Source organism: Nestor notabilis, unplaced genomic scaffold (assembly GCF_000696875.1).
Source record: "Nestor notabilis isolate BGI_N333 unplaced genomic scaffold, ASM69687v1 scaffold19490, whole genome shotgun sequence".
NCBI lineage: Eukaryota > Metazoa > Chordata > Aves > Psittaciformes > Psittacidae > Nestor > Nestor notabilis.
The window spans coordinates 1-15,383 of record NW_009912674.1 but is presented as its reverse complement, the minus strand read 5'-3'; the positions used below and the strand labels follow the sequence as shown (position 1 = coordinate 15,383).

The window sequence follows — 15,383 nt, the reverse complement described above, 5'->3', positions numbered from 1 at the left end:
GCTTTGGTGTCCAGAGCCAGGCAGTTTAAGTATTTTTGCTCAGGGTAGTGAGAGATTGCATAAAGATTGCATTCCCACCACTGTGCCAGAATCCCAAATCACGACATAGCTCCCTGAAGTGACCTGACCGCCCCTTGCTGGCAGGGAACCTTCTGCTGTACCAGAAGCCGTATTTGGATTCAGCAAGCAAGCTGTTCTTTTTAACACCAGCCCAATTTAGCAGCTGTCAGAGCTGAGCCAAGATGGGGCTCCCTACCTGCAAGGCCAGCTAGCTCACCCCGACTGGCTTTGAGTTCATTCATTAGGTGGTCTTTTTCCAGTTTGGTATCATTAAGTGCATGGAGCCTCTCAGTGCAGGTATTAGCCAGTTTAATATTCTCCAGTTCCAGCTCACTCACTCTGGCTTCCATTTCATGTATTCTGGTTTCTTTCTCATCCTTTGCAATCTACTTACATAAAAGACAATGATAACTATGTGCAATATACATAATTATATAAAGTAAGCACAAAGATGTGCAGACATCATCATTACTTTAAATCCTGGTTGTCAGTGAAGAGTTTGGGGCAAGAAAGAATTCAGAGTAAAGCAGACGGATTAGTTCTGTGAAAACCAGTAATCCAGGCAAGAAGGGTGCAAAAGAATCTGATCTGATGGTTTACAACATGTTTAACCTTAGCAGGTGTATCATATGAAAATGATTTCCTTCCTTCTCTAGCAGCATTTCCATATTCACCCCTAATTTTCACAAAAGAGAATGAGATTCCCTGTCTGGAATGAATTTGTTCTGAAGATGCTGACCTGCATAAGACTGCCCTATCCTGTAATTCTTGTCAGAGTAATTAGCAGTTATGAACAGTGTCCTCAGTTTGGAATTCAGAGTGCTTACTGTGTATTATTTCTCAGTAACCCTTTGTATTTCTGGTTTTGTTACTGGTGTGGACAACTGTACCACTGAGGACAGCATGTTATATTCCAGCTTTCAGGAGTCTTTTGGCAACTGCTTTTTACCAGTGAATTATTAATTTTCAGTGGTAATGTGATAGCATTATTCTCTCTGCCCACTAACTCTTTTATTGCTGCTAGGATTCAAGGTGCATTGCCTGATCTGCTCTAAACCCACAGCATTAGCACACTAACACAGAGATTTAAAACCAGAAAACATTTAATGTACCACAAAGACATAAATATAGCATTGTTTGCATACCTTAAGTTCTTCTACTTTGAGTTTCCAGTCATCTATTTCTTTTATAAACTGGGATTTCTCAACTTCCATTGCTCCAGCAGCTCGACTGTATTGGCCTACAGTCTGTGTCATGTTATCAATTTGCTTTTGGAAGATCTCAATAATCCTTTCCTTCTCTGATATCTGCAGTTTCAGTGTTTCATGCTCTGACTGAACATCTTGTAAATGGTCCTCTTCATTCTTGAGATGCTGGAACTCCTGCATCCTACTGCTAAGTTGTGAATGCAGCTTCTTGATTTCCACACTGGTAACCTCAAGAGCTCTCTCCTTCTCCTGCAGACAGGCTGTCAGATTTGACACTGTTTTCTCAGCAATCTCCAAATCGATCTGCTTGGCTGTAAGATCTTCTTTAACCTTACGGAGTGCTTCCTTGGTTAACTCCAGTTGAATGGCCAAAGAGGAGATTCTTCCAATGCTTTCATTTTTTTCCTTAACTGCAGCCATCTGAATAACAGCAATATAAGCATCAAACAAGAGAAATGCTTATTTCTACCTTTAAAACTTCCTGTCACATTTCTGCTTTTCCAGAGTTCACCTTCAAACATCTTGAGTTTTACCAGAAAATTAGGTCAGCATGATCTGGTCTACAATGACCATGTGATTCTTCTCGTTTTCTTTCCTCTTTCTGCACCTTAATAAATAAAGTATTGCTTAGAATATTGGGGTTTTAATCACAGAAAATGGAAATGTTAAACTGATGTAAAAACAAAACAAAACAAAAAAACCCCTGCAATGCTAGTATGAAATTTAGAGCAGCTGAGGCAAAAGAACTTTATGTGTTAGAACTCGACTGACAGCACTGTAAGTTGGGGGGAAAAAAAGTATGTACATGAATAATTTATTACTGATTTTATTCCTGCAGGCAGCAATGTGCACCATTTGAAGCATAAAGTACTGTGACTCAGGAACTGCTAAAAGTACAAAACAGAAACAAGAGAAAAGAATGAACTTCCTGTGGGAAGATTTTAAAGGAAAAATAATGGATTGAGAAAATGTAGAAGGCTCTGTGAGACAGCACAAGCCTGTGGTTTGGTTGAAATATAAAGTAATTAGCTTGATCTTTACTCATAATGCAAAGAGGGTTACCTAATTACAGCCCATTTCTGAGAGGCTGAAGTCTTGAAGAAAGGGGAATGTACTACAAGTCAGTGTCTAGGAATCTACTTTGTCAGAATTAATTCCTTCTGACATAGCACTGCATTCAGGTTAGGTTTATAAACACAAATTTCATTATGTTTTTGTTAAGCACTACATAAAGTAAAGCATTATGAAGGCCTTTCATCTACCAATTATTCTTACAGAAAATACTACCTTCAATAGTTTGTTTGTTACATCTGCCAACATCAAACTTTCTGGAAATTTACACAAGGTTGTTTTAGAGGTTTATAGTCAAAATCAAGCACGCTATCGACAGAATATTCATTTTCTCCTAAGGCTTGTATGTCAAAAATCAAAATTAAAATAATGGTTCTACTTCCTCGTAAATAATAAGAAGTGAGGGCTGGACAGGTCTGATTAACAGGGAAAAAATGCAGATTTTGCATGTCATGTATTTGCATCTTTGCAAGGAAAATTTTGCCACCTGAGCCCCAAAGGTCTCCCACCCATGGTAACCAGAGTTACAGCACTTCTACCTGAAGTAAAGCTCTTTCTATCCTGAACACTATCACACCGCAGTTGCTCACCAGCCTGGTGCTCCATTTGTCTGTGACATTCAGTCCTCATTTCCTTTGCTGTGCTTTCCATACACTGCAATTGCTTGGTTTTGTTGTCTAATTGTCTCCTTAGATGGTAAATGGTGACGCTGCTGTCCGTGTTCTGATCCCAAAATCGCTTGTTCTGCTCTTTTTCTAGACTTAGTTCTATCTCTTTTTTATGAAGTTCAAGCTACAAGAAATTAAAGTCACCTCCCTCTTTGAATCACATTTAGGATTTTTTTCTTCTCTTAACGTCGGCAACATTCAATTACACAATTTGATACCTGAATAGGGACTGCTGTATGGATTTACACTTAGCAGAAGACAGGAATATTGGCTAAACTAGTCTGACACCTCTTACATGTCTTCTGCCAACAAAGCACTAAGTTTCAACTTCATATATGGCCGCATATGAGTTATTTTGAAGCATGTAACACCTCAACCCTTAAGTCTTTCATGTCATTTATATATCTATTCCAAAATCAGTGTAAGCTACAAAATTAAAAAAGATTTTATTGTGTCAATATCAAATGAAAAACAATGAAGAATATTACATTTCAATGAAGGCTGCTCTTGATAAATATCCATCTTTACTACTAATAAGAATTGCTCATTTCACCTCATGCAGCAATTTGCCACGTGTTCCTCATAGCTTAAATCTTTTCTACCTCAGATGTAACAGTCCATAATTGAAATTATAAATGGTAATTTAAAGCGTAAATAATATTTAAAAAATACTGACATACACATTTCAGAGCTATTCATACTGAAAACAGAAATTTAAAATGTGCCCAAACTGAATTATCAATAGGCATTTCTGCTAATCATAACTTGCTGTTGTTAACCATCTGCGTATTGTTAAAGCGGATGTAGAGAACCAAGTAGGAAGCTCAGAGAATGGCAGAATAAAAACATGAGCTGAAGACAGAAACAAAAGGAATCCTACATGAGATTCCTAACCTTCAATTATACAATGATTTTTCTGACTCATAGTCAGAAAAAAGACTCATAGTCTTCTCGATAGCTATGTACAGTCTGTAGGAAAAGATTTACACTAACATACCCTTGAGTAGGAGAAGGCTGTATAGAATGAAATTATTTCAACAACCCTTTCAGAGCACTTTGATGCTAACTAGACAAACAAACCTAATGAAACCACACAAACTAATATCCCAAAATTTAGTCATTAAGGAATAATCTTGTGTAAGAAGAAAATAAGGCTAATTATAGTACATGAAAGCAGTTGTAGTGAAACCAACCCTATGTGGCAAAGTTTCTTTATACTGTATGTTCAATTTGCGAATATTCTCGACCAGTTACAAAGGAGTGTTTAGTGCTATTAGGAAAATCCCAGATACGTCTTGCAAAATGTGTTAAGGGACCAAGGTTCTTCAACAGAGGGACCTTAACTGTGAGGTTAAAGTGAAGGTGGCTCAGAATCTTTAATATGATTTGCATAGGATTCAATGATTTTGTGTTTATGACAAAGTTAATCTTAATACAGGATGTCCTGCATTGCTAACAGCAAAGGCCTTTGGGAAACTTTCTTGACAGCTAATTCAATTTTCTAGTAAAAAATAATCCTCATACTTAATTTTAAGGGGGCTGCTGCACTTCATAAACAAGCAGTGAGCAAATCTCAACACCACCAGTAGAGAGAGAAGATTCTTTTCAATTCAATCACTTGTTTTTACCAACAACTGATGAATCTGGTTATTCAGATCTCCAGATTCTTGGCTGCTTTGATTCTGTCCTGTCTGAGCTTCTGCCATTTCAGAATGAGCTACGTGCAATTGCGTCTCAAGATCTTTGACCTAGAATGAAGAAAAATATTCATTAAGAATTATCTTAATGTATTCTATTTTAAATACTACATTGGATTTCTTCTACTTTCCTTCTAGGTTCAACTCAAAAGAAGTCCAAACATCATCTTTTAGCTCAGCCGTTATTCCTTAGGCGTATTCAGAACTGCGTTGTCTTTCAGATCAATTTCATTGCAGAGTTAACTGAGGTTTCTGAGAATGAACTGGCTTTGACCCTGATCCACAGCTCTTTAAAAACTCCTTACCTGCACTGTAAACATTAAACGGAATGGGAAAACAGCCACTTGAGAAAAAAAGTTCAAGCTCCTTGCTTGATTTGCAGTACTACTGGTTAGAAAAGCCACCATAATGCAAGTATAACTAAAACACAATCTATATGGAATCATTCAATGAGACTATATGAAATCTACAATGCTCTTCTAACAAGCACTTCAGGATCTGCAACCTCTCTTTTGGCTAACACCAAAATCTGGGCATTTCCTTTCTACTTCTTTAAAAATGTTTCTTCAGCTTGTGACAAAACCATTAATCTCTTTCTTCCTCTTCTGCCTCTCTTTCATGCATCTGATTATAATGATGACATAATTCTTTTTAATTACTAATGGACCATTTATGCAGGGTTAGTGCCAAAACATCAGGTCTCTCACCAAATGGAGGTTGGGCACATCAGGATGAGAAGATATTGTCAAGGAGAAGTTCTGAAGATCTTCTTATGAAGTTTTTCTTCCCCAAAGTTGGATAAAATAGTAATGTTCTCCTCCTAGAGCTCCAATGCCTAAGCAGCAGAAGGACATTTTGAGGGCCTCTTCTTCCTGTAATGGGCTTAGGTCCTTTCTGAAAGGGGTTCCTCTCATCTTGTGGAGCCCTCCAACAGGAGGAATCTCAGTAAATCCCAGGTTACTTCTCCCTGAATCCCTCCTTACACAACTACTCCATATTTCCACAGAAAATCTGAAGCTGAAGTACACCCTCTACAGAGCTCAACGACTGTGTACAACATTATCAACAGGGCTTTCTCAGATAGTGACAGAAAGAGCTGTCCTCACACAGGGCCCTTCCTATACAATTAAGTTAATTTAGGGAGAATTTGGTCCCAAGCATATATTCAGCCATATTCACTCTGTGTTTAATGATATAGTGAAGCTCTCCAGACACACTGAGGTCTAACAGCACGATTTATGCAGCTAAGGCAAGGAAGTGTATTCCTTCACTATGAATTCATTAAGGAATCTACACACAAACATGTTTTGCTCCAGGTGGTAGTCACCTTCTCTGAAAGGATGCAACTTCTGACAGTGTAGGATATTAACATAGGCATATGCAAACAGATCACTTACATATTTACATTTATATCCACTGAAGTACCACATTTTTCTGACTGCCGAAACTGTCTCATATGAACAATTTATATCAGCTTTAGTTTTCACCTACTCCCTTGAAAATTTTAGTTGCTAAGGTTTTTACCCCACCAGAGAAGCTGTGGAGGAAGCTGTGTAAAAGCAAGACATACATTTATAAAAGCTTTATTTAGATTCTCTCTCACACCTTCCCAGGAATGACTCTGCATAACAGCCTAAGATCAAGTTATCTCTCCGGCTATCAACTCGTCTCTCACTAAAGTCTCCCTCAGCAATTCAGTTTATTACACTTCCTTTTGAAAAGCAGTTTTTATTGGACAAAGTAGTATATTCTTTCATAGATATACAACCCCAACATTTTCTGGAGTTGGCAGACTGTGAAAAATAGACTTAAATTGATTCCCAGTTTCCAATTTTACATCTGTTACAAGGTAAGCATTCTGGAAGGGAACATGCCTACAGAGTATACACTACAGTTATAGCTATATACCTGATATGACCTTATGCTGTGCACTGCCTGATTTGAATCAGAAGAATTCAGGTAAATAAAGCCAACATGAGAACATACCATATATTGTACCCTTCCTTGAGGATGAGATACAGTAATAGAAATATATTTACAAATTCTATGCAGGTCAGTTATGCTGTAAAAAGTTACTTTTGGAACTGACTAACGTGAGTTTTAATACATGTCAATCAATGGGATTGACAGAAGTGGAAACCTACAGAAATGATAAACTACCATGTCCTTCCTGCTGTTTTATACTGCAAGTACACACACACACACACCCCCCCACCCACCATGGCTTCCACCCCCCTGCCATTCCATTCTCAGATGTTTTTGGACTGGAGACCATAAGCTCTGCCAAACTTCATGGAACTCCTGTGACCTGAACTTTCCCTTTTCAACAGTATGTTGGAGAAGGATGCCCAAATCCTCATGACTTGTAATCTAATATGGATTTGGATCCATCAAGCATTTCTGCATGGATCAGCTCCACTGATTTTTAAAGGGAGGGGAGAGTAACTCTTTTCAGATAATTTTCTAAAGAAAACATGAATTATCTTTCACCACAAGTAAGAAGGAACTTAAAGATATTCAAATTGTTTATAAAACTGGAAACAAAAGCAGTGAAATAACTGAAAGATGCAGTGGGTGTGATATAGTAATGGGATAAAAAATGCTGCAGTTCAAGACATGATAGAGATTTTGTGGTGGAACTGTAAGAAGTTCTCTCTATCTGCTGGCAGTAACTCCATGCTGTGCTACCTGGAAACAAGTTGGGCTGTGGGGAGCAGTGGGGTTAAAAAAAAATTTGTCAAGATTAATGTTTTCTAATGGGATTAAGAAATAGCTTGAATACAGAGGTGCTGTCCAGCCCCTCTTTTTTGCCTATATTACATCCTGCTGGTAAGAAGACTTTGGATTTCAATAAATGCTAAAGATTCTTAGCTCACAAATGGGTCATCTCTGGGCATCTGAATGCTTCTCAAGCACTGCTGTAATCTCAATGTCCTCCCATCCTTCCACTTACCAAGACAAAAAGTTACCAAAACATTTTTCTGGGCAGTACAAGATAAAGAAGAAGCTATGTTTACTGCCTGGTTTTGCTGATATATTCTCTAGTGATCCAGTACAACAATGTTCTTGTCCTGCATGTACAAGTGATGTTTGCAGTGCAAAATCGTTTTATTTCCAGAAGGTATCATTATGGTATGCCCTCAATACATTCAGCAAAACTATTTTGTTCAGTGAGTTTTGCAGATATTTTGTGTTAAAAGAAAGATAACTTGTTCTTAAAAGTAATACGAACAAATTGAGTCAAGGATGATGTAATTTATTCATTGTCGGCACAGTTTTTCTGAAGGAAGCCCTTACAAAAATACTTTTCTTGTATACCTGGAACATTTCAGACATCTACACATAGTTTCATTGGCACTAATACTAACACAGAAATCCATACACACCTTGTCTTCATATATCCTCTTAGCTTCTTGTAATTCAGAACGCAGCTGAGAAACTGTAGATTCCAAGCGACTAACTTGATCTGCATGCATTGAATTCTGATTTCTTGTTTGTTCTCTAAGAAAATTTTTAGGTGGAGAAATTAGAACCATGGAAGTACGAAACATCTTCTGGTTTTCACTGCAATCATTATGACCACTGAAACGTACTGCTTTGCACTATGATTATCACTAACAGTGGGATCACATAAAAATTACACTCCCTTACTGGTTAGATTTGCTCTCTGATATCCATCTTATATAAAATTACATAATTGAAATACTGCTGCTTTTTGTTCCTGATAAGAACTCATTTATTCTCAAGCAAGTTCTAAGAAAGCCAAGTCTGCTTTGAAATGCACCTGAACTATTCTACAAGCAGAACTGAGAAGCTTTTTGCATGATCTCAACCATGCAAATCAGATATTAATGCATACTCACATTTTAACCTCATCTTATGTTTGCAACACTGCATGGCATGTGTTCATTTTTTTAACTGATATATTGAGGACTGATTTCTGAGTCATGAAGTGGCTGATGAGAATGAGTGTCTTTTTATTCTTACTCAATTGTTACCAAAGTCAACAGAACCAAAACATCTATTTCTCCCAAATGAAACTACCCTCTCTTTAAAACTACTATTCACTGCTATTTGTACATGTATGCAAACAACCTAATTGTTTAGCCATCCTTGTTTGCGATTCAGCTGAAAATGCTACTGGAAATTAATTTTATATCTGAATCCATAGAACATTTAAAAGACAAGGTCACAGTGAAATGAAATAAGAAACCAAAACCGCAGGGCAGAGAGGAGAGTATACAAGCAGCATAAGCTTTCTCTCAAATTAAGGTTGCTCTTAACATTTTCTATACTATAATCACAAAACATACTGAATGATCTACATCTGGCTTTGGATATTATTTGCACCCCTGCGTGCACTGTGCTTTATCAGTCAGTGCTGCCACCTCCTGTTCATGCTCACTTACTAGCTGCTCAATCCTGTTTCAAAAAGAAAATACTCCTTATAATTATAATCTTGGCCAACAGTAACTTCTGCACTGAAAACATAATGATACTTTTCAGTAGCCAGAAATGTAACCATTTTGATGTTCAATTGTGAACGAAACGTTATGTATTGTGAACGAAACGTTATGTATTGAGTTACTGACCCTTTTATTTTGAACAGGTTACTATGTAATTCAGGTGGATAGCCGGGGAAATTAGGACTTTTTGAAGAGGGAAGGATAAAGCTCTTGGTGAAATTAGTAAGAAAAACTTAATGTAACTACTGAAGTGATTGCTTTCAATCTTTTCTTTTAACGGTGGAACTAGTCTCCAAACAAATTCTAGATGTTCACCTAAGCAGCCAATCACACTTGCAAAATTAAGGTGTACAGATTCTTCCAAAATACTAGTTTTTGACGCAGTGAATAAAACAGGAGATTGTCAGCATGGAAGGGAAAAGCAACAGAAAGTCAAAAGCAAAGAAACATCTGGAGTGGAACAATTATTAAGCCCTCAAAAACATCTTTTGCTGCCCCCCCAACCACTTCCCTGACCCCCCCCAATATCATCATCATCATCAAAGAACTATCTGTGGAAGATGTGAAAAAACGTCTATTTATGTTATACGAATAAATAAATGGAGAACAGGTACCTATTTTGGTGTTGCTGGAGCAGTTGGTTTTGGGTTTGTGAATCTTTTTTCAGTGACCCAAGTTCTTCTTCTACCTATTGCAAACAGATGACAATGTTAACGCCTACAGAAAAGACACTCAAAACTGTAGATTTCAAAGTATGATTTCCTTCCTTTTGCTGTCACCTTAAACTGTGAAACCAGCTGCACATGGTTAAATTCTGGCAATAAGCCCAATCTCAAGTTCAGGGCAGTATAAAAGGCTGGCAAACCAGCACCTGCCATCTTAACTGCAAAGTAGCATTTGTACACCTTTATGCCATAACCATTTCCTTCAGCTGCTTTAGATAGGAGGTGACGGAGTTATCAAAAACACTTTCTAAAAAAACAGAACATAAAAGTCTTGGAAGGAAAAGCATAACTTTCTTCACATACCAGGACAACCTTTTCTTTGAGGCACGACACCTCTGAGTCCAAATCTTGCAGGATGTCAGCAAGTGCTGTGCTCAGGCTGTGGATGTGTCGGCTAGTAATATTCTCATGGTCACAGAGTTTCCTGCCTGTGCTGTCTTCATAGCCCATGAGGATGCCATGGAATTCCAGAAGTACTTCCTTGTGGCTGTGGACTATCTTTTCCAGATGTTTAGTTTGGCTGTCAGCCTCCCTTAGAATCTCCTCCTGCAGCTGGCTGGCAGCTTCCAGCTTTTGAATAGTAGTTTTTAGCTGTATTTTGACATTCTCTTGGCTCTGTGATTCCTTCTGTCTGAATTGGGAAAATGAAGAAATAATTCAGAAAACAGAATTCACAACGTGGATTTTTATCCTGAGTAACAGGTATAATGTGTATGCTGATCAACTGCCATTTTTTTTACAGCTACATAATAAGCCATTTTCTAAACCAAGGTGCCGCAGTCTCATCATCTTCATTCCTGAGGGCAAGTTTCTCATTTAGAAGATGTGGTGTGCCTCTCAAAGCCCATATATACACTCCTCACAACACATCTGTCCTGGCCTTCATACCTAGCATCCTGAAGCGCATCTCTTTCCAATTGCACTTCCATCAGTTTGGTCTGCAGATCAGCAACAATCAATCTTAAATTGCTTTTCTGTTGCTCATGTAGCTCAGTAGTCTAAAGGAGGAAAAAAACCCAAACAAAGAAGCTAAACCAACCAAAATATTGAATAGATAATCACCACACCCTGCCAAAAAAAAAAAAAAAGAAAAAAGAAAAAAAGAGGCTGAGAGCAGGAAGGGAATGGGAATTAGGGGTTTTTTAATATTTCTTAGTTAACTTGCTAGTCACACTGTGCTGCCATGGACTGACTATGCATGGAACACTGTTACAATGATCCTGCCAACATAACTACCTATTGTCTATTTCTGTCTGTCAAATGGCACCTGGGAATCATGATGGCCAAGTACAACTTACAGCAGACAAGAGGATCCTCAAAACTGCTGGTGAAACTGTCCAAAGACTCAGCAATGACAAAAGCAACAAAAGCTTGTCTATATTTTAAGAAGCTGCCCCAAATTTGCAACTCACTTCATTCAGCCTCATCTGCGCATCTCTACCTTTCTGCGAGTATTCTTCTAGAATGTTTTCCGTGTGTTCTTTGCCAGCACCACTCATGTTTTCTTTCTCAGAATCAGTATGTATTTCATATATGGAACAGAAGTCATTATTGGGTGGACTGCCAGTGGTACTAGAAGAGGCTGAGCTTTTCATCACTGTGCTGAGAACGGAAGAAGCTAAAACATTCTGGTTGCCGAGAAATGGGCTAGCAGCACCTGAAAGGCAGATAAATTTAACTGTTGAAACAAAAGTCATACGTGAGAATAATCCATCATCTGCACAACTGGGCATTTGTGCCTCTTAGTGCCTAGCTATCAACAGTCAAACCTAGCAATCATCTTTTCTAAGGAGAAAAATCCAGTCAATTCCAGGGTTTCCCACTGGGTGTGTGAAACTGAGTGTTCAGAGAACACTTCAGAACTGCTCTGTCTTTACCTTGGGATTGTGCCGACAAGAGCTGTTCAACATACAGGGCCTGGAGAGGATTCAACTTGAAATACGTAACATGAACTTCTAAATCATGTAATAGTCAGCAACGTTCATAGTCATTTACTTCCAAATCTTCTGAAATCTATTTAATACTTGCCCACACCAGGCATATTGCCACTTGGTGAAGATTCCTCATGACTCAAAGAATGTATCACTGATTCCACCATGCATTTGGTGGTTTCCTCGTGGAGTTTCTGAGACTCTTTCGGCTGCTTTTCCAGTCCCTCCCTGCATAAAAGCACATAAATCATTTGCTGAAAAGGCAGGACAGAAGAGTATTCGACTGTACTGCATCACAAATGCAACCTGAAAGGAATAACTGAGAAAAGAATTGAAACCAGAGAATTAATTTGGTAACACTGTTGTACTTCCCTGATTTGCACGTATATTTGGCAACACAGCGACACATCTTCAACTGCTGCAGCTCCACTGTAGTCAACTGAACTATCACGTTTTGCCACTAGCAGGCCTAATCTATTAAATTCTAAAGAATTAAAGCAACACTTCACCAACAAACAGAATTAAATTGGTTTATCTTCTGAAAAGGGATTTCCTTTTATTTCCACATTTTTTCTCCTGTCTGGCCAGTAAAATAGTTCCTTACTGACACAAAGCTGGAACTGTATGGTCCATCAAACCCATGGAAATCTGTTAAATACTTCATTTGCAGGCATGATAAGACATATCTAAGAGAACTTAGACTTGAGACATGTTTGGTTGTATAAAACCTCAAGCACAGAAGGAAACCTGTACCAATACACAACATCTTATTTTACTGGAACTGATCGGGCATCAGATCATTTGCTAGATTCCTCAGAGGGGTTGGGGGGTGTGCAAAGAAAGCAGGCTATCTGCCTGCTAAAAAAAAAGTAAAATGAGTTTTTCTGATCAAAAGAGAAAGAAATCCATCTAAGTGAGAATAATAGACAAATTTTGGCAGTTCAGCTCTAAGCAGTAAAGAAAACTGTGAGGAAACATGAAGAAAAAATAGTTGAGGGACAAAGAGGAATCTGAAATTAAGGAAAAATAGTTTAATTGGCAAGTCTACAGTTGAGGGAAGACAATGAGATCAGCAAGGAGAGCAGCTCCCAGTCATTGGGCATCAGTACTCTTGTGTGTACATACCAGGACTGCAACATTCACAAATGACCCAATTACAACACGCACAGTTGATTTCTGCCCACGTGGCACTTCTTTTTCACAATGCAACAAGTCTGTCTGTGCACTGCACTTGTTATGCTGCCTCTATGCAGCTGCATTAAGGCATCCTGATAAACCTTGATTTTCTTTGTGCAACATTACTGATGGAACAAGATCAGAAGAGATGGAAGCAAGCAGAACTGCACAGCCTGGGGAGAAGCATCCTGAGTTTGTAACCCTAGAATTGGGAAGAAGGGGCAAGGGTGGAAATTCTATCAACACTGCCCTGTTATTGTGGAGTATATCCTAAATGCATAAACAGGTTAGAAAATGACTACACAAATACCAAAGACTAATAAATTTGACAGCTGGGACAGACATTTAGATTCAATAAATCTTTACATTCCAATTGCCTGGACACTGAGATGTACTATGCAAAAAAACCACTTTTTCCTCACCATTTTTCTTGTGACATCTGCCACTACCCACTGTTACAATGAGCACACTGGTGAGATGAAACTTCAGCCTGATCCACCAGAGTCTGAGTGAATCAGTAAATCAAAGCTTTTGGGAGAATACCATCCCAATTCTTCTCAGTTAGCAATTAATTTTCAAATCATTAATTCTCCTTCTTTGGGAGACGCTTTCAAATATTAGATACATACCTGTATATAAAAATCACTAAATCCAAGCACTGCCTTCTGGCAAAAAAAACCCCACCCAACACTCTGAACAGTAAAACTCACAATTTCACAAGCACCACTCCTCTGAAGCTGAATGACTCTGAATCTAACAGTAGGCAGAATCACAGACCCCTGCAAATTAATTTCAAAAGGCAGTACTACATACTGCTCTTCGTGCAGAAATCCCATTGCCAGTGAAGAACTCACCCCACCATGGATACAAATTCAGCTGTTACCCCAGCACACAAATTACATTGAGCAGTGTAGTTCATCTTTCACTGCAGAGTGCATTGGGCACCCATATCCTTAAATTTTGTCTTCACAGCTTCCCTGCCACATTATTATAACAGACTATACCTTAGGAATCTGCTGGTTTCCATTTTCAGTAGGTGTGCTGTTTACTGTAATGACAAATAGCAGGTACAGAAGTTTATCTAATAACAATTAAAATCTGTGTACTACCTTAATTCCTGGATATTCTCGCTCATTGTAACAGCACCTGTGGCGAAAGAGATGTCTATTTTCTACCATATTAAAAATCAACTTTATGTAATAAAAATCAATTTTCTCACCTAATTTTAAAATTGCAGGAGGAATTAAAGGACATTCATGGAGATAGTTTCTCTACTTTTTAAAGTCCTATGCTTTGTTTTGCAGGATGAACACAGATGCAGGCTTTTCTAAGTACCTGCCTGTTAAGTTTTGCAATAATTAAGTGGGAAATCATATCCACTACTACTTTCCTATGATGTCTCCAGATACAGATTTTTCTACACGAAACTTAAGACGACATTTCGATAAACATCTGCAGTGATCTTGGCTACAAATGTTGTCTATGCCAACCTACTCGATTAAAGCCAAGTGGATTTTTTCCTCACCAATATGCTAAAGAAAAGAAAAGCTTGAAGCCTAGGGCAAGTCTAGACTTGCATATCTTGAGTTTTGTGAGTGTGATTGCTATTAGGTCCCAGATTACACAACTAATTCGGGGGGGGGGACAACTCTGTGAACCGTTTCCTCAGGGGCAGTGGGGAATTAAAAAAAGCAAAAATGAAGAAAACAATTATTACTGTGGGGTAGCTTTGAGCCACATGGTGTTTGATGAGGCTTTATTTGAGTTATTTGGATTTTCCTGGGCGACTAGTCCTCTGGAAGACATGGGACTACAGTGTAAATCAAGACGTAGCTGTAGTAGCAGTTTCCACACCATGGACAATTTAACACCTTCAGTAAACCCACTGGACTGAAAAAGACCACCGTAGGTGCTTCCAAAGGGCACATAACGGAGAAAGCGGCATTCTCAACTCCAGTTCCCAATTCTGAATACCAGAAATACCTCCTTAATGGGAAAACATTGCCTCCAACCCTCACACAGCAACCCCTGGAAAGTTCAGCTCTGCCACGATGACAAGAACTTTTCCTAAACTAGGGCTTGCTTTGCCATTTCCCCTCCCCGGCCGCGTTCTCCTGGAGGACAAGGAAGACAAGGCTGGCTGTGGATCTCCCCACCGGCGACAGCGGCGCGGACCCGGCCACGAGCTGACAAAATGTCCGCCGCATGTAGCCACCTGCCTTTCCGTGGCGGGAAACGAGGGACCCCTGCGTGTCCCCGAGCGGCCTCCCCCGCCTGCACAGGTCTGTTCCAAACCACTTTAAAACCTCTATCAACCCTCCACACCGCCGCTCCGAGGGGCTTTTTACCTCAGGAGAGCAGGCACCCGCTATTCCATCCCC

At 38.9% G+C, this 15,383-nt stretch overlaps 1 protein-coding gene across 1 annotated transcript in view; it reads right to left on the bottom strand.

Moving 5' to 3' along the window:
* The window catches only part of CCDC158 (coiled-coil domain containing 158), a 30,714-nt gene extending 16,850 nt beyond the window's left edge, over positions 1-13,864 (bottom strand). Inside the window, 13 exon segments of the mRNA XM_010020647.1 lie at positions 257-446; positions 1,206-1,688; positions 2,934-3,131; positions 4,636-4,755; positions 8,091-8,205; positions 9,018-9,068; positions 9,070-9,126; positions 9,785-9,858; positions 10,199-10,526; positions 10,784-10,893; positions 11,308-11,552; positions 11,924-12,054; positions 13,857-13,864. Of these exon segments, the coding sequence (XP_010018949.1) occupies positions 257-446; positions 1,206-1,688; positions 2,934-3,131; positions 4,636-4,755; positions 8,091-8,205; positions 9,018-9,068; positions 9,070-9,126; positions 9,785-9,858; positions 10,199-10,526; positions 10,784-10,893; positions 11,308-11,552; positions 11,924-12,054; positions 13,857-13,864 (2,110 nt within the window).
* Between the last annotated feature and the right edge of the window lie 1,519 nt (positions 13,865-15,383).